The 23,748-nt window shown below is 52.7% G+C and overlaps 1 protein-coding gene across 9 annotated transcripts in view; it reads left to right on the forward strand.

Moving 5' to 3' along the window:
* KDM2B (lysine demethylase 2B) overlaps positions 1–23,748 on the forward strand; it is a 122,897-nt gene that overhangs the window by 87,939 nt on the left and 11,210 nt on the right. For 6 of the 9 annotated variants that reach the window (XM_059408368.1, XM_059408370.1, XM_059408372.1 and 3 more), the window contains 7 exons: positions 14,260–14,484; positions 20,022–20,165; positions 21,371–21,457; positions 21,621–21,890; positions 22,099–22,212; positions 22,879–22,917; positions 23,062–23,741. In XM_059408368.1, coding sequence (XP_059264351.1) covers positions 14,260–14,484; positions 20,022–20,165; positions 21,371–21,457; positions 21,621–21,890; positions 22,099–22,212; positions 22,879–22,917; positions 23,062–23,741 — 1,559 coding nt within the window. The remainder of the gene's footprint in view (positions 1–14,259; positions 14,485–20,021; positions 20,166–21,370; positions 21,458–21,620; positions 21,891–22,098; positions 22,213–22,878; positions 22,918–23,061; positions 23,742–23,748) is intronic. The other 3 variants (XM_059408369.1, XM_059408371.1, XM_059408373.1) reach the window with 1 other exon arrangement.

Genomic DNA, 23,748 nt, shown 5'->3' on the forward strand with positions numbered 1-23,748 from the left:
GGTCTGTCACCCAGACAAGTCTTTGAACCATAATCCAGACGACCCTGGAGTCCCTCCTAAGCTGCACTGTGACACAATGTAAAAATTTCTCTTATTTACATTTTATTAGAAAAATAATTCTCCAAGAGACCGTTTGCCATTAAGGGGGGAAAACCCTATTGAAAGAGAGACAAATGGCAAAATACAGTAAACTAACTGAAGCAAGCATTCTCTGTTGCTTGTTAAATATAAATTATTACTTGCAGTAGGACAGTAGGAAGATCCTCTTAGCGTGCCTGTTCTGTCATTTCTGTTCCTTCCTTAGGGACATGTTTACACAAATGGGGTCCTTTGGTTCAGGAGAATGCCAGCCAGCTGCTGGTCTGGACAGAGAGAATCCATTCTCTTTTTCTGCCCCGATCCTCTGGGGAATCACGTTCCCAAGCTTTAGCCATGCCCTTTTCGACATGGGCCCAAGGAAAGGGGCCAGGTGTAGGAGAGACCCTTGTCCTAGGGAAGTCCAGAGCCTCGGGGGCAGCTTGTCCCTTGTCCCCAAGGACCTAAACTCACCACCTGTGCTCGCACTGGAGACAGCGTGGCTGATTCTGGGCACAATCTCTCGGCCAACAGGGGTCATTCCTGGTGTCTCATGATCTGATAGGCAGACCAGAAAATTAAATGACACTCGGAGAGAAAACAGAGAAATGGGTGCTCACTGTGACCAAGGCTGATTGGGCTCCCATGTGTTTTTGTTTATTTCCTCACCACTTGGTGGAAGTTCTGGATCCTCCTGGCTCAGGGCGGGCACCAACTGCCCGAGTGGCATGAGCTTCGGGAAGCTCTTTCTAAGAACATAAGCCTTAGCTAAGTGGAGCTGGGAGAGTTTTCAGCTCCGAGGGTCACTCAAAGATGAGGTCAAGAGGGAGGAAGGATAAGCCTAAAGCACAATGTAAACACTAAATTTTCAGATCACAATCCTACTGGGCCATGGCTAGCATAATGTATTTTAAATATGGTTCAGCATATTATTAAGACAAAACAAATGTCGGATAATTGTGTGTGCTGATTAGCTAAAGGAAACTTGATCAAGGGAAGCAGATTAAGAAGTTCTTCGCAAGGTCAGAAGAGAAATTTTTAAAAGGTGTTAGGATAGTGGCTGGCACGAGCCTCCTTACGTCTGGAGAGAACCCACTGCATTATCGTGTCTTAATCGAGTTTTCCTACTTTCAGAGTTGGCCCCTGACAGATGATCAGACAGCAGTTTGGTTACCAAAGATTACCAGAACCATACCTACCTGCTTTGAAACTGAATTTGAACCGGGAGTACAGAGTTTACAAAATTTAATAAGGGACAGTTAATTTAATTCAACATTAAGTTTGAATTTTTACTTGGATTCTTACATCTGGTCTCATTTGGCATCTTTTTCTTTTGTCCATGGCCGGAGGCATTAGAGGGGTGGAATTAACAGCCCAGGCTCCAGGCTCCGGACTCCAGCTGCCTGCGGGTTCGGATCCAGGTCCTTTCATTTCTGAGCAGCAATATGCCTCAGTTTCCTCTTCTATAAAACAGGTGAACAGTAGTACATACCTAATGGGACTGCTTAAAGGGATAAATGAGGTAATGTACAGAACACTCAGCACTGGCTCTAGCCCTTCAACCATGGTTAGTAAATATTAGCTGCTATTACTCTCTGAATCCTTGGAAGGTGGTGGTGGGGGGCTGTCTCTCGGTGGTGGTATTATTATATAAGGGACCCTGGGCTTAAGAGCTACTTCCTCATTTTCTTTGGGTCTCCATTTCCTCACTTGCGAAGTGAGGGGGTCTGGTTGAGGCCCCTTTTAGTTCAGAAATGGTATGGTGGAAGGAAGTCTGCGTTACCCCAGCTTCTGTTTATCAACATTTTCCCTTTCTCTTCTTTGTGCCATGATAAATGAGAACCGTGTCTTTTTACTTCCTTAAATACAGAAGAGAGCTTTGAATTGTTCAGAAGAAATCAGCCCAAAGACAGGTCTAAGTAATCTTGCACTCCTGATAAGCAATGCGAGAGACCTTCAAAAAAAAGTTCCACTTCCTTACCTCTCTCGATGGATTATGGTATTTGGGTATCTTTGTACCTTTGCCATTCTGACCACAGTGAATGACAATGAAGTGAAAGCATGATTAGCATTTTATCAGCCCCTCCCCTTTTTAAAAAAAGGGGCTTCCTCCCCGGTAGAATGGCTCCTAAGAGGTCATCAGTTACACACTTCCGTCTATCACCATAGCTTTTTCTAAAAGCTGAGATCTTTGGGGATGGAGTAAGGTGGAGGAGGGGGATATGCTTTTGCTTTTTGTTTTTGTTAATCTTGAGTGGGTTGTGAAAACTTTAAGAAGGGAGGAAGGAAACTCGGAATAGATATGTTTCAGTAAAGAGCAAATCTCCTGGGATTTCTTCCCATAGTGTCAGTGGGTGTATAAACTTCATACAGACTTCAAAATGCACTCGGTAAAACTGACATCCCTGTTCACTCCTTCCTGCCGACTCCCTGCTGGAAGCCTCCTGAGTTTTATTTACAAGGTCTCTGCCACACGCATTCTGACTTCCTTGAAAGCCCAGGCCATGACCTGCCTATGGGTCCCTTCCGTTCTCACAGTGGATTTCATGGCCAGTGGCCTGGGCATGAATAACAGTTGGACAACACTGCAGAGTTGATCACCAGATTTCACAGCTAATGAGCTTTTTCTTGGGAAAGCCTTTGATCTCTTTGCAGAAGGATGCTCATCCTTGGGTTGGGCAAACCTTCCCATTTTCTAGATGAAGAAACTGAGCAGGTACGGGTATGCCTGTTTAGTGTTATCTTGAACATTCCTGGTTAGATGATAGCTGCACCAGCTGCCCAGCTAAGCCCTCCCACTCCTTGTCTTGAGTTTAGCTGTGGTTTTGATGCTTGAAGCAGCATTGATCCCTCTAGTTAATGGTCAGAGCACCTTCTTCAGGATAAGGGCTGTGGGCATAAAACCCATACTTTTTTTTTTCCTTAATGAACCTCAGTCTGAATTTCCAGTAACAGTTTTCTGCAGGAGTGGGCTGCTGTTGGATTAAGCATTAAGAGGAACCTTTACAGTCTAAAGAATTTAGAAACCCACACCTTCTGAGCCAGCCTCCGGGTGCTGCTAATCTCCTAGGAGAACTGGGTTCAGGCCTGTAGCTCTACCCCTTCTGAGATCGTCTCCAGCGCGCATCACCTCCAGGACACCACCGGAAGGAGGGTTCCTGTCCAAGAGGGTGGGGCACCCACCTCGGGGCAGAGTGCATTCAGGGCGTTCTCTCTCTCTCAACCTCAAAAGTCAGGCAGCGCTATGGGAACTCCCACCAGCACCACCGTACGTTTCACGCTGACTCCCTCTCCATCTGCCAAGGCAAACCTCAGGGCAGCGAGGACCGTGTCAGGGGACCGGCCCAACCCAACTGCCCGCTTTCCGGGGGAAACTGGGCCCCCGGACCGGACCGTATCCAAGGCCAGCGGGCCTGCAAGCTCCGGGTACGGGACTCCCGGGTTCGCGGACATCAGGTCTTGGTCCCAGAGCATGTGCAAACCCGGGAGCCCGTGTGCCCGCTGCCGGGTGCACAGGGACTCCTGCCCGGTGTCGCGTGCAGAGCCATCCCCCGTGGCCTGTGCGCCCCCGGGCTCCCGCGAGACGCCCCGCCGGACCACACAAAAGACCCCACCCCAGGTCGGGCGTGCATTTCCTGTTAGAGCGGCGGCGGCGTGCAGCCACCCATGTGCATCCCGTGGCGCGCGGGCCGGGCGGGCCGTGGGGCACGCCCCCACGCAGTCCCAGTCCCCGCGCGCCGGCCGCGAGGGGCCGCCCTCGGCGGGCCCGCCCCCATGTCACCGCAGGCCGGGCTCCCTTTGTGTGCGGCCCGAGCGCCGCGGCCGCGCCATTGGCCCGCCGGCCCGGGGGGCCAGCCCCTTCCTGGCTCGCTTCATGCATATGCATGAGCGCCCCGGGCCCCCCCCACCACCACCTCCCGCCGGCCCCTCCCCGCCCCCTCCCGCGCGGGCGTGCGAGGCGCGCGGCGCGGCTCCCTCCTCGCGGCAGCAGGCGCCCGAGCCCGAGCCCGAGCCCGAGCCCGAGCCAGGGCGAGCCGAGCCTGCTCCCGGCGGGCGGCGGCGGCGCCGCTCCAGCCATGTCAGCGCGCGCGAGCCTGGGCCCACCATGAGCCATGGCCATGTCCGTGAGCGCCGAGGACGACGACTATGAATCGGAGCCGGACCAGGTCGGCGGCCCGGGGTGGGGCTGAGGGAGGGACCCGCCGCCCGCCCGCCCGCCGACCTCCCGACCGACCGACTGACGCGCCCGGGGCGGCCGCGACGCCGCCGCCGCGGCGATGAGGAGAAAGTTTTGCAGCCGCCGCCGGCGGGGCCGCCAGGGCCGGGCCCGAGCGGGGCGTGGAGGAGCGCGGCAGGCCGGCGGCCGCCGGGGCGCCGCGGGCCCCGCAGCCGGCCCGGGCAGGGGGCGTGTGCGAGCGGCGGTGCGGGAGGGTGGCCGGCCGTGCCGCGGGGACAATGTGGGCCTCGCCGTCGGGCGGGCCCTGCGGGGCGCGGGCCATGGCCCGCGGGCAAGTTGCGGGCGCCGGCGCTGGCGGCCAGGGCTCGCCTCGCCCTCCCCTCGCGCCCTTGCCCGCGGCCCACGCGCGTGCCGGCCGCCCCGGGCGCACCCGGACCTGCGGCCGCCGGCGCCTCCCTCCTTTCTGTTTGCAAAGTTGCACCGGGACCCTCGGCCTCGGGGCTGGAGGACGCCGCGGCCCGGGGCCCGTGGGCCCGACGGCCCGAGCTTTTGTCTGGGCGCCGCGCGCCCGCCGCCCGCCGTGGGCAGACGGAGACAGGAAGGGGTGCGAGCCTCGGGCCGGCGCGGGGAATCCGGAACCCGGCGAGTGCGCTCCGCCGCGGCCGGGCGGGAGGAAGCCGTGACCCCAGATGGCAGTATTTGGCCTCCGTTGGGTTTAGAAGGGAAAGCAGCCTCTCTTGGGACCTGGGGGGAGAAATCTGTGTATAAAACAAAGCCCTGGGTGTGTTTACTGCGTGAATTTACTCCGGGAAGATTCGTGTTTAGGAAGCGAGGGAAGAAAGTTGAGGATTTACGGAATGTAATCAGCGCAATATTTGCAACAGGGCACAGGCTAGGTAGACTTGTCCGAGGAATTAAGCATGGGGTGGGTTGAGTTATCATGCGGGCACGGGACCAGGTGAATAAGATGCTTATTTATAATCCTGGATGTCTTTCCTCCCTGGAATAAAGATATTTTGGAATGTTCAGGCCGCGATGTGGGAGCGTTTTTCTCTTCCATGAGGAAGTGCTGTGGGTGCTGCACATAAATTGTATCACACACATCATTAAGTGGTTTTATCTAACGAAGTTAGATTTTATTCTTTCGTTACACTTTATTGTTTTCTGAGTTTTGCTGGGTATTTTTCAGGCACATGCATCTGCCTTTACGGTGTTCCTGAATCTCACTGGTTTTACCAATTGGATTAACCCGGAGACAACCCAAGTGGTTTTGTCTTGGAACTTTTTATCAAGTTAGTATAGCACCGTGTGGGAATGGTTCTGGCGTCGTGGTTTGCACCAAGTCTTGGTTTGAAAATTTCTCAGTTCGGTTTGGATCTGCCTAATCCTTCCTGCATCTTCTCATTCATAAGTCACTTGTGTTCAGTGTTGACTTCGCATTGGTGTTTCAGGATTGAGGTTCCTGTTACCTGTTTTGTTTTGGTTTTTTTTAATTTGGCCACACCCTGCGGCCTATGGTAGATACAATCTTTGACAGTGTATGAGACAAGACTCCATATGTCTCTGGGCTAAAAAACCACGTTTTCAGGTCTGCCACTCCTGAGAGAGACTCCCATCAGGAGAGGACCTGTACTCACTGCAGCCAGATTACTTTCCTCCTCCACCCATCAGTCAGCTCTGTGTGGCTCTTCGGGAGCTGTCAGCAGTGTTCTCAAGGTTTGCTTTAAGATGATTTGTCCCACACAGGAGTATTGAGGTGACTCCTTAGCCAGGTCAAAGGGCAGCTGGTTTTTCCCATATTAACAACAGAGGATGGTTGTCAGCAAGGGACCTTGCATTTGCAGAAGCTCCAGGCTGTGGCTTAGGGCTCCCTGCCTCTTCCTCTTCCTTCCTCACTAGTTTTCCCAGCCTCCGGGTTTCATGGGCCTGAGAACAGGGACTTCCTCTAAGGATCTCAAAAGCATTTATGTCTTCCACAGGTGAGTGAGTCTCTGGGTGGGCTCCAGACCCCACTGATCTGTAACATGTCCTTCAAAGAGGGGTAGAAGTCTTGGATTATAGGCACACAGGCACACTCCCCGCCTGCTGTGTGAAGAGCCCAGTGGAGGCCCTGTTGGGAAATTACTACTGCCCAGTTGTAATTTCCAGCAGCTGCACCTAGCCCCTCACTACCACCCCTCATCAGAATTTTGCCTGTCCATCTTGACATTCTGTGCAAGTCTTTTGTCCCCACCTGGGTAGCATCGGGCTTCCTTAGTCCTGTCTGCCCCACTCCTTTCCACAGCAGCCAGTGTGTCCCCCCTGCTCCCAGGAGTGAGGGGGTGATGGTGTGTGGGAGGAGACCCCTTGCATGCCCTTTGCCGGTGCTCACTCTTAGCTGGGCCTTCTCCCATGGACTTGATTTGCTTCTCCAGTGCAGAATGTGTCAGAAGATTCTTTAGCTGTTTTCAGTTTAAGGAGATGCCCCTTAAAGAATGGCTGTTAATGAGAATTTCTTGTTCCATCTTGTTGTTTTATTTTTAACCCTTGAACTGAAAGTAGCTTCGTTCCTTATTTTAAACCAAAAGTGATTGTTGGGGCATCTGGGTAGCTCAGTCAGTTAGAATCCAATTCTTGGTACCAGCTCAGGTCTTGGTCATCTCAGGGTCATGAGTTGAGGCCCTGAGTTGGACCCCATGCTGGGTGTGAAGCCCACTTAAAAATAATAACAATAATAATAACAGATTGTTGTTCGTTTCAAAAAAAGTAACAATTACAAAATTATGAAGAGGAAAATCTTTCAGAAGTATATGCTGCCATAACTAATGTGTTACTCATTATAGCTTCTTAGTGAGATTTTAAGACTGGGATCCCTGAACCTTCCTGAAATTTTATGCAAAGGTTGGTGACTTCGTGTGCGTTTTTCCGGGAAAAGGTCCTTAGCTTTCCTCAAATTCTCCAGAGGTCTTCTCCTCCCCTGGGTTTCTGGTAACTGTTGTGTTTTTATTCTCTTGCTTCTTACCCTTAGTATATAAACAAACCAAAGCCCTCCCTGGAGTGTACAGGTGTGTGTGAAGAGACCCCACGAAGCTGCTAAAATCTGACTCTTCCTGAAATGTCCATGATGCACGAAGATTTGGGAACAGGCATATGTTGAGATGAATCTGTTATGCAGTGGAATATGACATTAGCATGTTTGGGGGGCTGTGGCTACCCCTTGTGGGGGCTCAATGTCAGTGTGCTGCTGTTGGGAGTAGCTTGCTAGGAAACCTGGAACTGTCTTAATTGTAAAAACACAACCATGTTTCACTGTTCTTCTCACTGACCCGTCTTGACAGTCTTCCCTTCTTGAAATTCTTCCCCGGTTCAGTGATGACACAACCTTCTGCCTTACCCGCCTTTCTGGCCATTCCTCCACAGGTTGGTGATTTGCGCTGGTCCTTGAATATTTGTAGTCTTGAATGTAGTGTCCAGGATCCTCTTTTCACTCTGCCTTTTCTCCCTGGACAACCTCATGGATTTAACTAGTTTAACAGTACTGATGCTGACTCCCAGTTGTGTACGGGCTCTGGGCCCTCCTGCCTGCCGGCCACTTTCCTTGAACATCCTTTGGCCCCTCAGAGTCCTCTCCTAAGCCCCATGTTCTCCTGTTGCTCAAGCCGGAAACCTCAGAGCTTTTCAGGACTCTTCCTGCCTGCACACCCCATGTTCAGGCAGCCTCATGGGTCTCCTTCTAGAACATCTGAATCGTCCCCGCTCCGTGCCTTCATCATCTTCAGCCTGGGCTCCTGTAGTGTCTTCATCTCTTCTCCCCGCCTTTCACCTTGCTCAGCCTCCCAAAAAATACTCACACACGTGCCAAAATGTGATCATGTTGCTCCTGAAGGGGACACCATTTCTCTGTGTCCTATGAGGCCCTGCAGGATTAGGCTCCTGCCATCTCACGGCTGTTTTCCAGTAGCCATATCAGGCTACTGAATGTGCCGTGTAGTTTCACATCTCTATCTTACTACTCTTCCTTCCGCCTAGACTATCTGCTCTCTACCCCACCCCTGTCCCAGTGCAGAGGCCTGTTCTCCCTTAAGACCCTTTGTCACTACCTCCTGTGTGTATGACCCTCCTCCGAACCTCCTTTCCTAGTGAGATGAGGCTCAGCATGTCAGGGTCCAGGCTTTAGAGCCCCTGCTCAGACTCCTATCTTGGCTTCTCGTTCATTGGCCATATAACATGAGGCAGATGACTTAACTCTGCTGTGCCTCAGTTTCCTCACTTCTGAATGGAGATAATTTCTTGTAGATTACTGATGGCAAATGTTGAAAAGAGCAATGACTTCAGTCAGTGTTATTTTTAAATATCATCATCCTATCACATCACATTGCATTGCATTTACATAGTTACCTTTTTTCTCTCCCCACTCCCCACCCCCTCCCACCCCACCGTAATGCCTTTAAGAGTAAGGAACATATTCATCTCTGTAGTCCCAGCACCTAGCACTGACTCGGGTACATAGTTCTCAACCAGCAACCACTTGGGTAGGCAGGTGGGTGAATGTGTGAAATGAGTCTCCAGTGTGGATTGTAGGCTCTGTTGGCTAGTGACGTTGAGCATCTTTTCATGTGCTTATTCCCTATTTGTATATATGGGTTTTGGGGCTTTGTTTTGTTTTAAAGCATGTGACAGGGGGCGAGGCGGGGGGAGGAAGAGAGAGGATCATAAGCAGGCTCCATGCCCAGCGCCAAGCCTGCCATGATACTCAGTCTCACAACCCTGAGGTCAGGACCTGACCTGAAATCAAGAGTCGGATGCTTAACTGACTAAGCCACCCAGGCACCCCGTATATGTTTTTGAAGAAATTCCTATTTAAAACCTTTGCCCATTTTCAAATTGGGGTGTTTGTCCTTTTGTTGTTGAATTGTTGCAGTTCTTTATATATTCTAGGTACTAGTCCATTACTAGATATACTATTGGTAGTAAGTTCTCCCATTCTTTTCACCAGAGTGTGCCCCCTTTAAGCACAAAAGTTTTTAGTTTTGAAGTCCATTTCTTCTGTTTTCTTTTGTTGCCTGTACTTTTGGCGTCCTATCCAAGAAATCAAGGTCATAAAGATTTACCCTTTTGTTTTCTTCTAAGTTTTATAATTTTAGCTCTTACATTTAGGTCTTTGATCCATGTTGGAGGTCACTTTTGCATCTAGTATAAGGTAGGGTCCAGCTTCATTCTTTTTGCATGTCCCTGCACCGTTTGTTAAAAAGACTATCTTCCCCCAACTAAATTGCCTTGACACAGTTGTTGAAAATCACTTGGTCACTGAAAATTGTTTGGTCATAAATACTAAAAGAGTTTATTTCTGGACTCTCAATTCCATTGATCTGTGTGTCCTTATGTCAGTACCACATGGTCTTGTTTACTGTAGATTTGTACTAAGTTTTGAAATCAGGACTTATTAATCCTTCAACTTTATTTTTTTTTAAGGGCTTGTTTTCTTTTCTTTTCTTTTTTAAAGTTTATTTATTTATTTGACAGGGATCACATCACAAGTAGGCAGGGAGGCAAGGCAGAGAGAGAGGAGGAAGCAGGCTCCCCGCTGAGCAGAGAGCCCGATGTGGGGCTCGATCCCAGGACCCTGGGATCATGACCTGAGCCAAAGGCAGAGGCTTTAACCCACTGAGCCACCCAGGTGCCCCTCTAACTTTATTCTTTTTTCAAGATCGCTGTGGCCTTTCCAGGTCCCTGGCATTTCCCCTTGAGTTTTAGGATCACCTTGTCAGTTTCTACAAAAATCCAGCTGGGACTTTGATAAGGATTGCATTGAATCTATTGATATTTTGGGGAGTATTGCCATCCTGACAGTATTGTCTTTGAATCCATGAACATGGGATGTTTTTCGTTAATTTAGGTTACTCCAAGTAATTTTAATCCCCGAGTTTTAGAGATGAGGGACTGAAGAGGTTCTGTCCATGAATATTCAGGAGAGGATCTGATGGGTAGGAGGGACTCCGTAAGTATTTGTGGAATGAATAAAAGAACTACTGGACTGATGTTGCCTTTAAGGAAGATGCTTACGAGTAGCTGGTGGAGAAGATTGTTGGAATACTGTGATTTGTGTAGGGGGGCATGTGGACTGCAGATTACCTTAACAGGTGGAGCTGGGCTGATAAAATCAACATGTGGCCTTGGGATTGAGAAGGCTGGTTTGTAAGTGAAAGTTGGTGGCTGCCATCATTCCTTTTTGCTGAGAAAATCAGGTCATGCCGAAATTAAGAAAGTTGCCTTCTGGGTTACTTGAACAAGTAGGGGCAAAGGTGGGATAGAGTGGGGTTTAGAATTGGGCTGTGAACCTTAAGATACCATGCGGAAGAGATGAGGACAGAAGCTTGATACCAGAATGATAGGGCTTTCGCTTGTTTATCTTCCTTCTTAGAGACCCTCCAGTGTCTTTCTCACCTGTTGGTTTTCTGGGTGGTCTGTCTTAGGATCCTGTACTTCAGGTGTTGCTCAGCTGACTCCTGACAAGCCACCTGGCGCCCACTTCCCACAAAAGCTGGCCATGAAGCTGCAGGCGGCAGCAGCTTCTCTTGGCAACTTGAGACTTAGCTTGGCAACCGGCTGGAGAGGGCCTGAGTCGAAGTCTTCGGAAAACAGGGCCTCCTCACACCTCTCCCAGGATGTTGTCTGTCATTGGCTCTGTCATTTTCCAGGGTGGCTCAGCTGCCATCAGAACCCAGGAGGATTTGTTTTTTCCATGGGTTGGAGAAGTGCTTCTCTGGGTGGGAATGTGCGTTGGAAAGCACTGGAAGGTAGGCTCATCTCATAGTCACATACGAGCTTGGGCTGGATCGGCCCAAGGTTTTTTTCTCGGAGAGACACTGTCCTCCCCGTCAGTTAGGCCAGAGGCGCCCAGAGGCTATTTATACCTGATGTTCCTGAGTGGGAGGGAAGAGCCAGGTTTGGACTCTGGGAATTTTTTTCAGTCTTTCACCAAAGCAGCTGGTCCTTAGAATCTCCTGCTCTGGGGGTCATAGTTTGAGCCCTTCACCCCCGGTTTGTCCTTGGAGGTCGGACAGGGCTGCCCTCTGTCTCCCCGACTTGAGGTTCAGAATTGTCCACCTTGTCGCTTGTGTTTTGGGGATTAGAGGAGTGAGTTGCTTCCAGGACACGTGCTCTTTATAGGGGTAGAGTCTGATTCTTACGAGCTGTGAAGAGAGGGAAAAACTCCTGGTTTCCGTTTCTCTGGAAGTGAGTGTGCTTTTCCATACCTCTTTTTGGCACCTCTCCTGCCACGGGCGTGGAGGAAGGTGCTAACCTTGGACCCGTTCCAGGGCTGTGTGATCGTCCTCGGCGGGCTCTGTCACCTAGGACAAGTCGCTTTACCTCTCCCTCCAGTCTCCTTGTCTGAGAAATGGCATCTCTCACGGGGTTCTTGTTGGGAAAATAAGGTCCTGTCTTACGTAAAATGATCACAGTAGGAGGCACTCGGCAAATATCCACTGTCACTGCTGCCGCCATCCTTACGGGGCTGCTCCCGTCTGGCACACTTGCTGTTCTGTGGTCAGCTGCTTCGCGTTCAGGTCCATGGCCCCTTTGTACCATTCTCAACTCCAGACGTTCTGGAACACTTTGGTGTTTAACCACTCATCTGGCAGCAGTACCTGACCTGAATGGACGCGTGTGATGTGTAGCCTGATCATCCCTCTCCCGGTGTCAGGGCTGCTAAGCTCCTCCTGTGTGTGACAGGGCCCTCCCTGGTACCAGGGCCGCTGGCCGGGCCACCCTACAGCTGAGGGGGGCCCTGACTGAGTGAGTGTGGAGCGGGCTCTGTGGGAGCAGCAGGGGCCAGGTGGGGTCGACGAGGACTGATGGGCCACTGGAGCCAGGTCTCGCTTCTCCCTTCTTCTTCGGAATTGAGAGCAAGTTGAGGGGGATAACGATCTAGAGTAGCCGGGCTCCCTTGAATGTCGCAGGGTGCTAGGAAGACAAATTGGAGGGAAGGATCTAAGGTGTCAATACCAAAGCGGGGTGGTGTGAGATTTTCAGCTCTCTGCAGGGACCACTGCACTGCAGAAGAAATGGCTGATGGCGAGGCGTTATTCACAGGGGAAGGTGGACTGTGTTTCTTCCTGATGTTGTTATAGGTTTCTAGATAGCCCCTGTGGTGGCGCGTAGAGGGGTCACTGGAAGGAGGACCCTTTACACTGTTGTGATACAGAGTAACAAGAGGGGCATTTGTTAGGGATTCAGGTGTGGCAGGCAAGTAAAATTAAAAGGCTGGGACCGGGGCGCCTGGGTGGCTCAGTGGGTTAAGCCGCTGCCTTTGGCTCAGGTCATGATCTCAAGGTCCTGGGATCGAGTCCCACATCAGGCTCTCTGCTCAGCAGGGAGCCTGCTTCCTCCTCTCTCTCTCTGCCCGCCTCTCTGCCTACTTGTGATCTCTGTCTGTCAAATAAATAAATAAAATCTTTAAAAAAAAAAAAAGGCTGGGACCAGGCTTGAGATTAATTGCCCGCGAAGGGGCTTTTGTAAGCTATTAGATGCCAACCCAGTCATAATTTGGGGTAAGGAGTGTGTCTCCCCGACCGATGAACCATTTTCCAGCAGACTCCTGCTGCTTGGAAAGGTGCTTCAGACAATACACACTACCGTCCTGGTCCCTCCCACTTCCAGTCCCAGGTGCACGGGGGACCTGAGTGAGGGTGTCCTCCGCTGCTGGCCTGGGAGCTTCCCCACGGATCCTGGCTGGCAAGGGGCTCTGAGGCCCCCACCCCAGACAGCAGGACTCTGGGCAGGACCTGTGGCTGACTGGTTCACTGTTCCGCATTTTAGCACTGCTCTTCTGTTCATCTCTGTTTTCTTCTGAGTGCGGGAAAAGAGTGTTTGGAGCCTATTTAGAGAAGAGCTCAGAAGCCAAGGCTCCTTAGGCTTTCTGTCTCACTCTGCGAGACTTTGGTTTACTGAGCATATCCTGTGCTAGGCAATCTTGTCAAAGGACACTGGTGACAAGACATATTTTTTTTAAAAGATTTTATTTATTTATTTGACACAGATCACAAGCAGGCAGAGAGGTGGGGTGGGGGGGGGGTTCCCCACCGAGCAGAGAACCCGAGGTGGGACTTGATTCCAGCACCCTGAGATCGTGACCCGAGTCGAAGGCAGAGGCTTAACCCACTGAGCCACCAGGTGCCCCGACAAGACACTCTTGGTAACTGCCTTCCTGAGCATTCTGTCTCAAAGGGAAGGCCCCTGAGAACACAGCCCATAGGAGGTCCCCAGAACGCAGAACACGAGAGGGCACAGAGGGCTGTCAGAAGAAAGCAGAGTTGTAGACTGGGGCCTGCAGAACGATTAGGTCTCAGCCACCTGGAGTAGGGAGGAGGTTTGTGTTCCTGGCCAAGGGGACAGAGGCCTTCCGTGTGGCCCTTTGTGGCCTCATGGGGACGCAGAACCTGGCACGAGGCAGGAAGGGGGGCCTGTGCTGAGATGTGGCAGTGGCAGAAGGGTCTTTGAACCAGGATGTGCTCTCAGAAGTGGGGTGTCCTCTGTTCACTTTCTGGGGCTGCTGTAATGAGGTACCTAAAACCGGGGCGCTTAAAACAGCAGAAACTTTGTCTCTCAGTTGGGAAGCCAGAAGTCTGAAATCAGGTACTGGCAGGACTGTGCTCACTCCTAACACCCCGGGGCCATCCCGCCTTGTCTCTTCCAGCCGCTGGGGGCTGCTGGCTTCCTTGGCCTGTAGACTCTTCCAGTCACACGGCAGTCTCCTTCCTGTGTCTCCACACACACTCCCTCTGTTCCTGGGCCCAGGAACTGAGGCCCACACTCCCTCCGTTTCATAGGGACGCCGGTCCTACAGGAGTAGGGCCCACTGCAGTGACCTTACTTCAGTTGGATCGCCGCTGTAAAGGCCCTGCTTCTCCGTAAGGCCCGCTGTCCGAGGTCCTGGGGTTGGGAGCGGAACACGAGCCCCCGGGCCCCCGCCGTGGGGTCTGGCCGGCCCTGTGGCCCATCTCACCATCCCGTGTGCTCTCCCGCAGAACCGGGCAGTAGGTCGGCCCAAGGGGAAGCTGGGCCCGGCCTCCGCCGTGAAGTTGGCCGCCAACCGGACGACGGCGGGAGCTCGCCGACGCCGGACGCGATGCCGCAAGTGCGAGGCCTGCCTGCGGACCGAGTGCGGAGAGTGCCACTTCTGCAAGGACATGAAGAAGTTCGGGGGCCCCGGGCGCATGAAGCAGAGCTGTATCATGCGGCAGTGCATCGCGGTGAGTGCGGCGGCCACGCGCCCCGGGGCCGCCCTGCGTGCGCCCCCCAGCGCCGGTCCGCGCCCCCAGTGCCCGCTTGTCGGTCGCCTGGCCTCTCTCTTAGAGTGGGTGTTCCAGCAGCAGAAACCCCTCAGAGGTGCCCCCAGTGGCAAGAACGGGGGCTCTGAGCCGCGCTGTTTCAGATTCCACATTGCAGGACTGCAGGACCCACTTCGTGGTCCTGGGCCCCCTTTTCTTCCTAGGCTGACGGTCCTAGAACTCCTTCCTCCCCTCAGTGGCTGAGTACTTTGAAGTCTCTGCCATTAGAGATGTCAGCCTGTCCTGTCTGTGACCCCGTTGCCAACATTTATGGTCCAGTTCATGATGGTTCTAGGCCCTCCCTTCCTTCCTGTCCTGCTTTCAAAGTCAGAGGTCTTGGGGAAAGGTCAGTGCCCCTCCTGAGGAGCCTTCCCCGGGAAAAAGAGGACTGATTGATGGTGCCCAGGAGCTTGGGCTGCCAGAGAGTCTGGCCAGCCCCTCTGGACCCTCTCACTGCCCCCAGCCTTGCTCCAAGACAGTGCAGTGGATGCAGACTGACAACTTGGCGTGGTCCCGGGGTCTTTCTGTGGGTCCGTCCGGCACATACGCACGCTCTGCCTCTCACAGGGTGCTGCTGCCGGCCTCGGGGTCCTCCCTGTGGGAACAATGTGATCTCTCTGCTCCTGCGGGAGAGCAGGCTTAGCAGGAGGGACAGGATTCCTGGGTGAGCTCCGAAGGCCCAGCCTGGCATCGGGTGCGCCTTTCTCTCTGGCTGCGGCTGCCCCTCTGAGGCCAGGGGCGCCTTCCCCCTTCTCTCTCCATGTATACTGTGTGTGTTTTTGTTTTAGTTCGGTGGTTTTTTGTTTTTCTTTTTTTACTTTGGTCAAAAACACAGAACAGAATTGACCGTTTTAACCATTTTTAAGTGTCCAGTGCAGTCCTATTACCTATATACTCATTGTTGTGCAAGTTGATCTCTGGAACCTTTTCATCTTGCCAAATGGAAACCCTATATCCATTGAACAACTCCATTTCCCTTCCCCCAACCCCTGGCAACCACCTTTCTACTTTCTGAGTGTGACTGCTGTAGGTACCTCCGGAAAGTGCTATTTCTTCTGCAACAGGCTTATTTGTCCAAGCGTAATGTTCTCAAGGTTCATCTATATTGTAGCATGGGTCAGGATTTCCTTTCCTTTTTTTAAAAAAGTAAACTCTGTGCCCAACGTGGGACTTGAACTCATGATTCCAAGACCAAGAGTTGCATGCTCTACCAACTGAGCCAGTCAGGATTTCCTTCTTTTTAAAAGCTGAATAATATTCACCATTTGTATATGCTGCGTTTTTGTTACCTGTTCCTCTGTTGATGGATGTTTAAGTCGCTTCCATCTCTTGGCTCTTGTAAATAATCCTGCTGTGAACACAGGGGGGCCCGGTGTCTCTTTGAGATCCTGTTTGAATTCTTTTGGATATATACCCAGAAGTAGGATTGTTGGATCATATGGTAGCTCTATTTTTTTTTTTTAAGATTTTATTGATTTAGGGGTGCCTGGGTGGCTCAGTGGGTTAAAGCCTCTGCCTTCGGCTCACATCATGGTCTCAGGGTCCTGGGATCAAGCCCGGCATCGGGCTCTCTGCTCAGCGGGCAGCCTACTTGTAATCTCTGTCTATCATATAAAACAATAAAATCGTTTTAAAAAAAAAATAAAAGATTTTATTGATTTTTTTGAGAGAGACAGAGAGATTGCATATGCACACACAAGTGAGGGGAGGGACAGAGGGAAAGGGACAGAGAGAGAATCTCAAGCAGGCTCCGCGCTGAGCACGGAGCCCATCCTGGGGCTTGATCTTATGACTCTGAGATGGTGACCCCAGCCAAAATCAAGAGTTAGATGCTTAACCCAGCTGAACCACCCTGTGTCCCAGTAGCTCTATTTTTAATTATTTTGGGGACCCCCATACTGTTCTCCATAGAGGCTGACCACCTTACGTTCCCCCCAGCAGGGCACAAGGGTTCTGTTTTCTCCACATCTCACCAACACGTGTGGTTTTCTGTTGTGCTGGTAGTGGTTACCCGTATGGTTTTGATCTTCGTTTCCCTGATGTTTGGTGACTTTGAACATCTTTTCATCTTTTTGTGTGTGTTGGCCAATAGCTTCTTTGGAGATAGGTCTTTTTAAGTCCTATGCCCATTTTTTAAATTGGATTGTTTGTGTTTTTGTTACTGAGTTGCCGTTCTGCATGTGTTCTGCGTATTAACCCCTTATCACATACACGGTTTCTAAATATCTGCTCCCATTCCGTGGGTTGCCTTTTCACTCAGTGGATTATCTCCTTTCCCATATGGTTTTTGTTTTGTTGCTTCTATTTTTGTTACCTGAACCCAGGTCGTTTCAGTGGATTTCAGGAAATTTGGGAGTCCCCTTGAAGTTAAATACAGCTTTTTGTCTCTGTGCATGCCTATATATATACATTTTTTTGGAGTGAGGGTCCGTGTGACCTGTTGCATTCTGTCAGGATTTAAGGGTTGTTATCTGTAGGGACTGTTGGTTTTGAGAAGACTCAGGACCCTGGGCTGTGACCCGTAACTGTCTCTTCCTCTTTAGCCTTGCTCCGCTCCTGCCCCGCATTCTAGGAGCAGGTTCAGAACCTGTCTCTGCCGTCACCGGTGCTTTGCAGCTTTGGTGCCTAGCTCAGTGCCTGGCACAGTGAGTGTTGAAGGAAACCTCACTGCTGTGTGTCTCTCCAGTCTGATGGGAATGCTGGAGCTAACAGTAAATGTGGTCTTGGCCTGACCCTCGGCCGCCTCACTCTTCCTCCAACCTTTCCACTTTGTTGGGACTCTTCCTGCCGTGGTTTACCCACCTCTGACACACGCAGGCCACCTCTCTTCCCTTTCCAGGCCCTTCTCTCTTGATGTGCCAGAGTGTCTCTCTGTGACCAGCCTTCGCCCTGCTTCTGCGCAGCTCCTTCTCCCTGCTGGCTTGGGCCTGGGTTCCCCTCCTGAGGCTCTGCAGGACTTTGCCTGTGGTTCTGCCTGCTGATTTCAGAGTCAGTCCCCTACCCTTGCCTACCCCATCACAGACCATCTTCCAGCCACCAGGTGTCCCCCACCCAGCACCCCCAGCTTTGGGTTTGCTGCGTTCCCCTTCCCCGGCTGGCCTGGCCTGCCCCCTGTTGCTGCACATGTCTGGCTCTGGCTTCTCTGTCCCCTGTCACGTGGGTTGGAGGTCTCTTTTGCTTTTCCTGCTCCCCACTTTGCTCTGCCTGTAGGAGCCCAAATTCCCTGTCTTGGGAGTCCTCCTGAAATCAGCCACTCGCTGCTTCCCAAGGCACTTGCACATGACTTTTCCATGTTTTCCTGGGATTTCAACGTGTTCCGTCTCCTGGACGGCTTGAGGGAACAGGGGCCTTCCCTGTTCCCCTTTTGGTTCCTTGCTTCAGGCTTGAGTAGATGTTTATTAAGTATCTGTTGAACAAATGATAGCTCTTTTGCCTTTGGTGTTATTTGAACTCAAATGTTTGTGCCATCTTATAGGCTTTCATTTAGTGGAGCATATATCCCAGCTTACTTGAAGCTTTTCTAATTCAGTGTAATAAAAACTGAGTGTTTCGTCCGGATCCCAGGTACTGGGAGGGGGGTGTGTATGAGGGAAGGGAGTAAGTGCTGGCGCACCGACAAAGGGCTTGTAGCCCAGTCGCTCCGTCCTCCAATGTTTTGGTCTTGGGAACCTTGAAAACTATGAGGACCCCAAAGAGCTTTGTTGATGTGTATTATTTATTAGTATTACTGTATTCAGAATTAAAATGGGGAAGTTTAAAAAAATACTTTGAATTCATTGAAAAAAACAGACTTAAGAACTTTTTTTTTCATGAATGACATTTTTATGAGCAATAGCTCCATCTTCCAAAACAAAAATGATTAGGAAGAATGGCATTGTTTTACGTTTTTGTAAATCTCTTCTTTTATGTTTGGTTCGTTAGACAAGACCTGCATTTCTTTCATTGTGTCTGGCTTCATTCTGTCTCAGTATGTTGTTTTGGAGGAACTTGTAAGGAACCGCGGCCTCATGCAGATCTGTAGTTAGAAAGGAGGAAGGGTATTGTCATAGTCTTCTCAGGTGATGGTGGGTATCTGAGATTCTGCCTGAACTCAACAGGTGGTAGTTTCTTAAAGGTTAGTTGCAATGTGGAATCTGAAACTGTATCAATGAACTTTTCATACTGTTACATTAAAATTCATTAGTCTTTCTTGCACCTGGAACAGCTCATTTGCTCATGCATGATGTTACAACATCATTATTTGGGAAACGCTGGCTCACTGAGTTATACAGATTTTCCAAATATGGGCACACAGTGTTATACAATGTTTAAAAAAAAAAAAAGTAATCACATTTGTTAACACCACTACCAATCTCCTTAGAACTAGGTCTTTAACTCTTGGGAAGCTATCCAGTTCACTGCGGCTAATGTCAGTTTTCCAAAATTCTAATTTTTATTTTAAAATCTGAATTTTATCCTCTATAACAAATGCTATAATTTTTTTTTTCTGGAAGTGACCAGTTCATTTCATCTTTGAGAAATCTGCCAATACTCCTGTTTTTGTTTTTGTTTTTAAATCAGTTACTCTGTCAAATAGAATGATGTCCTATAGAGAAAAGGACCGAGTCAGGTCACCACTTAGTCACGAGTGCCTTTCCTTTAGATAACCATCGTCCTTTGGTATGCAGCAATAGTGCTTTATGCATACTTATTTTGTCATACAGAACATTAAAAAGAGAGGTACTCAAATAATTTTTTAAAAATTAAAAAAAAGCTGCATACTCAAGCGTCAGTTTTAATAACGTGAGTAGTGTCAAAGCCCTTCCTCAGTGAGACCTGGTGACCTTGGTCATGAGCGTGTGGCAGTGACAAACCCTGGGGCGCCCTGATGAAGAGTGCCAGAGTTTCACTCACCGGAGCAAATGTCAACATAGTTGGAAAAGGCAGATAACATCTTGGTGTTACTCTGACGATGGTTTTGACCTCGTGGACCTCCCTGGACAGGTGGTGGGGACAGCACAGTGATAGCGCTGGTGACGCGCAGCCTCAGTCCCCTGCGGGTCTGGGCGCAGTTCACGCCCCACCCCCCCTCAGGTCCTTCCTCGCCCCGGACGCTGGCCCTGGCCTCAGACGCTGGCCCTGGCCTCCGGAGCCCGCCTGCCCCCCTCACCCCTGGACCTCCCTGCTGTGTTTTTCTCCATACATATCCCTTGTCACAACATACACTGTCACTCTTAATCTGTCTGCGTCCCTCCACTGAAGGGTGGGCTCGGGATGGCAGAGATTTCTGTCCCGTTCGGTGCCCTTCCCAGCACTGAGTGTCTGGCACACTGAGACAGCGGCCTGATGACTGTTGGAATGAATGAGTGAATGGACGATGGGCAGGGCCCGGGCCAGTTCTCTGCTCACTCCTGGCCTGTGACCTGCTCCCCGCGGCCCCAGCCCCTGCTCACGCAGCTGTGCTCTCTCCGGCTCTTTAGCCAGTGCTGCCCCACACTGCCGTGTGCCTGGTGTGCGGCGAGGCAGGGAAGGAAGACACGGTGGAAGAGGAAGAAGGAAAGTTTAACCTCATGCTCATGGAGTGCTCCATCTGCAATGAAATCATCCACCCTGGATGCCTTAAGGTGAGCAGTCCCGGGGGCCTCTGGCTGTGCCGCTCAGCGCCCCCACTGAGGGCCTCGGGGGCCGGCCAGCTTCCTTCCGCAGAGGACCTCCAGGTCTGCAGGGCTCTGTATGTCGTATAATGCGCTGAGGCCCAGAAGGGTCTGGAGTAGTTCAGACCTCCCCCACCCGTGTCTTCGAGGGACAAAACACATATCCCCCATCTCCCCCAGAACCACAGACAGTTCCCAGAGTCTTGCCCCCAAACCAGAGGGAGAGGCTGGGTGGTTGTGCCGCTTGCTGGAATCCTGGCTTGGGTTTTCTGGGAGAACAAGGCCCAGGCCAGGGGAGGGCGGGTCCTGTAACAACAGGTGCTTGCGTTAGTGTTGCTGTGTGCCAAGAACCTGCTCCCTTGGTGTGCCCGGGGCAGGGCTGCCTTCTTGTGGGGACCACATGCTCTGCCTGCCTGTCTTAGGCAACAGGTTCCACTGCTGAAGGGAAGAGACTGTTCTGGGCTGTCCGCAGAGAATGTCCTCATGCCTGGCACCTCCCCGTCATCCCAGGTGTCAGCCTATGTGTATCTTTGTGTCCCAGCACGATGGAGGTCTGCCTGCTGCAGATGTTACCTCTGCTCTGAAATGTGTCTATTCCTCTGTGGCGGTGGCAGGGGTCTCAAGGTTCCTCCTCCTGCACACACCTCCCACTCTGACGGCGGCACTGGGATTTTCCCTGCCTTTGGAAGTCAGACCTTCATGGTTTAGTTGCCTGGTGACTTTGGTCTTCCGGATCAGGCACAGTGCCTCGGAGCTGCTCACACTCCGTACCCAGGACAGTGCTACTCAGTGACTGAAAATTTGGTGGGGTCCTTTCTGGGTGCTGCCAGGCCCTGAGCCAATCGTTTTACCGAGGTTAGCTCACTGAACTGCAGAGTGGCTGTGAGACAGGTATGGTCCGTTTTATGGTCGAGGGCACTGGCCCACGGAGTGATTTGCCCTCGATCACTGAGCTAGTAAGAGGCAAAGTTAGGATTTGACTGCTGGCCAGAATCCAGAGCCGCCTGTCTTAGCCAGCTTTGTTTTCTCTTGGTCAGGGATGGGCTAGAAATACCATTGCGGGGGGCGGGGGGGGGGGTGCTGTTGCTGCTGCTGGAGGTGTGGCATCTTCTGCCCGGTCCCTGCCTGCTGACTGGCCCGGTCCCTGCTTGCTGACTGGCGTGTGTCCTTTGCAGATTAAGGAATCAGAGGGCGTAGTCAACGATGAGCTTCCAAACTGCTGGGAGTGTCCAAAGTGTAACCACGCCGGCAAGACCGGGAAAGTGAGTGTCGGGCTCCAAGTCCCAGGGGTCAGCCTGGGAGGGGCGGGCCTTGGCCTTGCCAGATGCACCCTGTCCCTGCATTGTCGGCCAGTGAGGTGCTGCGGGTTCCCGGAGTGGGGCAAGTCCAAAGATATACAGTAGGTTTGTTCCTTCTCTCTTTTTGGCCTACAAGCAAAAGCGTGGCCCTGGCTTTAAGTATGCCTCCAACCTGCCCGGCTCCCTGCTCAAGGAGCAGAAGATGAACCGGGACAACAAGGAAGGGCAGGAGCCTGCCAAGCGGAGGAGTGAGTGTGAGGAGGCACCTCGGCGCAGGTCAGACGAACACCCCAAGAAGGTGCCCCCGGACGGCATCCTGCGCCGAAAGTCAGACGACGTGCACCTGAGGAGGAAGCGGAAATACGAGAAGCCCCAAGAGCTGAGTGGACGCAAGCGAGTACGCACTGGGAGGAGCGGGCAGCGAGGGGTGGCCTGGCTGGTCCCGGGTGTGGGGTGCACGGGCACGGGCGGGGGCGGGACGGGCAGCAGGGACAGCTCGGGGGCCTGGCCTCTGGCTGCCCTGAGCAGGTCACATAAGTCCTGAGAACCCGGCCCAAAGAAAGGAGGGGGAAACCAGCGAGTCACTCCTCTTCCCACCCCTTTAGGCCTCGACGCTTCAAACGTCCCCCGGTTCCTCCTCTCACCTCTCGCCGAGGCCCCCTCTAGGCAGCAGCCTCAGCCCCTGGTGGAGATCCAGTCTCACTTACTTCCAGCAGCAGGTGCTCCCACGTCGCCCCGCCCTCCTAAGGTCCTGGGGACTTGTGAGTCCCGGGCCCCCCCCCCCCCCCCCCCCCCCTCCCTCCCCCCCCCGTCCTCCAGCCCATTGCCGTGGCCGCTCCGAGGCATCTGTGCGCGCCGCAGCGTCCCAGGCCCCAGTCGCGGATGGCTGGCTCGTGCTTCTGGCGTGGGGCCTGGGAAGCTGAGGCTGCCGCGGGGAAGCCCTGTGGGTCTAGGAACCTCGGAGGATTCTGGCGGCCAGCTCCGCCCACCTGCCCTTCCCACTTCGGCCACGAGGTGGCGCCTGGTTGTCTTCCCAGCTCCAGCCATTAAGGCTCTGCTGGGAACCCCGCAGGCCCTGCCTCCAGGACTGGCTCCCAGGGCCAAGTCCGACCTCAGTGGGCCAGTGCACATCTCAGGGTCTGTCTGAGGGTGGGAGGTCAGTTGGGTGGGAACAGCTTGACCATGCTTATCCCCTTCCAACTTCTCTCTTAAAAGCAGCAGGCAGGGCCCACTGTCTTTCAGTCACAGTAGATGGGATTTGCGGGGAAGGTGATTCTCCAGCCCCTTCTCTAGAGACTGTGGACTCATGGTGGGGTTGGGGGTAGAGGGGTCCAAATCCCATGAACCATGGGAGCAAGATATACATGCTTTTTTCCCTGTGACAGCTAAAACCTGGCAAAGAAGATAAGCTTTTCAGGAAAAAGGTACCGTCTTCCATTCTCCTGTCTTCCCCTCCCCCCACGCCTGCCCTTGGGTCAGTGGGTGTTGCCAGGGAGGGTGGAGAGGCCTGGGTGGGTATAGTCCTGAGCCTAGGGGCTTAGCTGCCCTTGCTCCCCCTCCTCCCTCAGCGGCGGTCTTGGAAGAACGCGGAGGACCGGATGGCTCTTGCCAACAAGCCTCTGCGGCGCTTCAAGCAGGAGCCAGAGGATGACCTGCCTGAGGCACCCCCCAAGGCCCGGGAAAGCGACCACTCCCGCTCCAGTTCCCCCACCGCGGGGCCCAGCACCGAGGGGGCAGAGGGCCCCGAGGAGAAGAAAAAGGTAAAGATACGCAGGAAAAGGCGGCTTCCCACCAAGGAGCTGAGCAAGGAGCTGAGCAAGGAGCTGAACCAAGAGATCCAGAAGACGGAGAACAGCCTGGCCAACGAGAACCACCAGCCCATCAAGTCAGAGCCCGAGAGTGAGAGCGAGGAGCCCAAGCGGCCCCTGGGCCTCTGCGAGCGCCCCCACCGCTTCAGCAAGGGGCTCACTGGCCCTCCCCGGGAGCTGCGGCACCAGCTGGGGCCTGGCCTACGCAGCCCACCCCGTGTCATCTCCCGGCCCCCTCCCTCTGTGTCCCCGCCCAAGTGCATCCAGATGGAGCGGCATGTGATTCGGCCACCCCCTATCAGCCCCCCGCCTGACTCACTGCCCCTGGACGATGGGGCGGCCCATGTCATGCACAGGGAGGTGTGGATGGCCGTCTTCAGCTACCTCAGCCACCAAGACTTGTGTGTCTGCATGCGGGTCTGCAGGACCTGGAACCGCTGGTGAGGG

Source organism: Mustela nigripes, chromosome 8 (assembly GCF_022355385.1).
Source record: "Mustela nigripes isolate SB6536 chromosome 8, MUSNIG.SB6536, whole genome shotgun sequence".
NCBI classification, from domain to species: Eukaryota; Metazoa; Chordata; class Mammalia; order Carnivora; family Mustelidae; genus Mustela; species Mustela nigripes.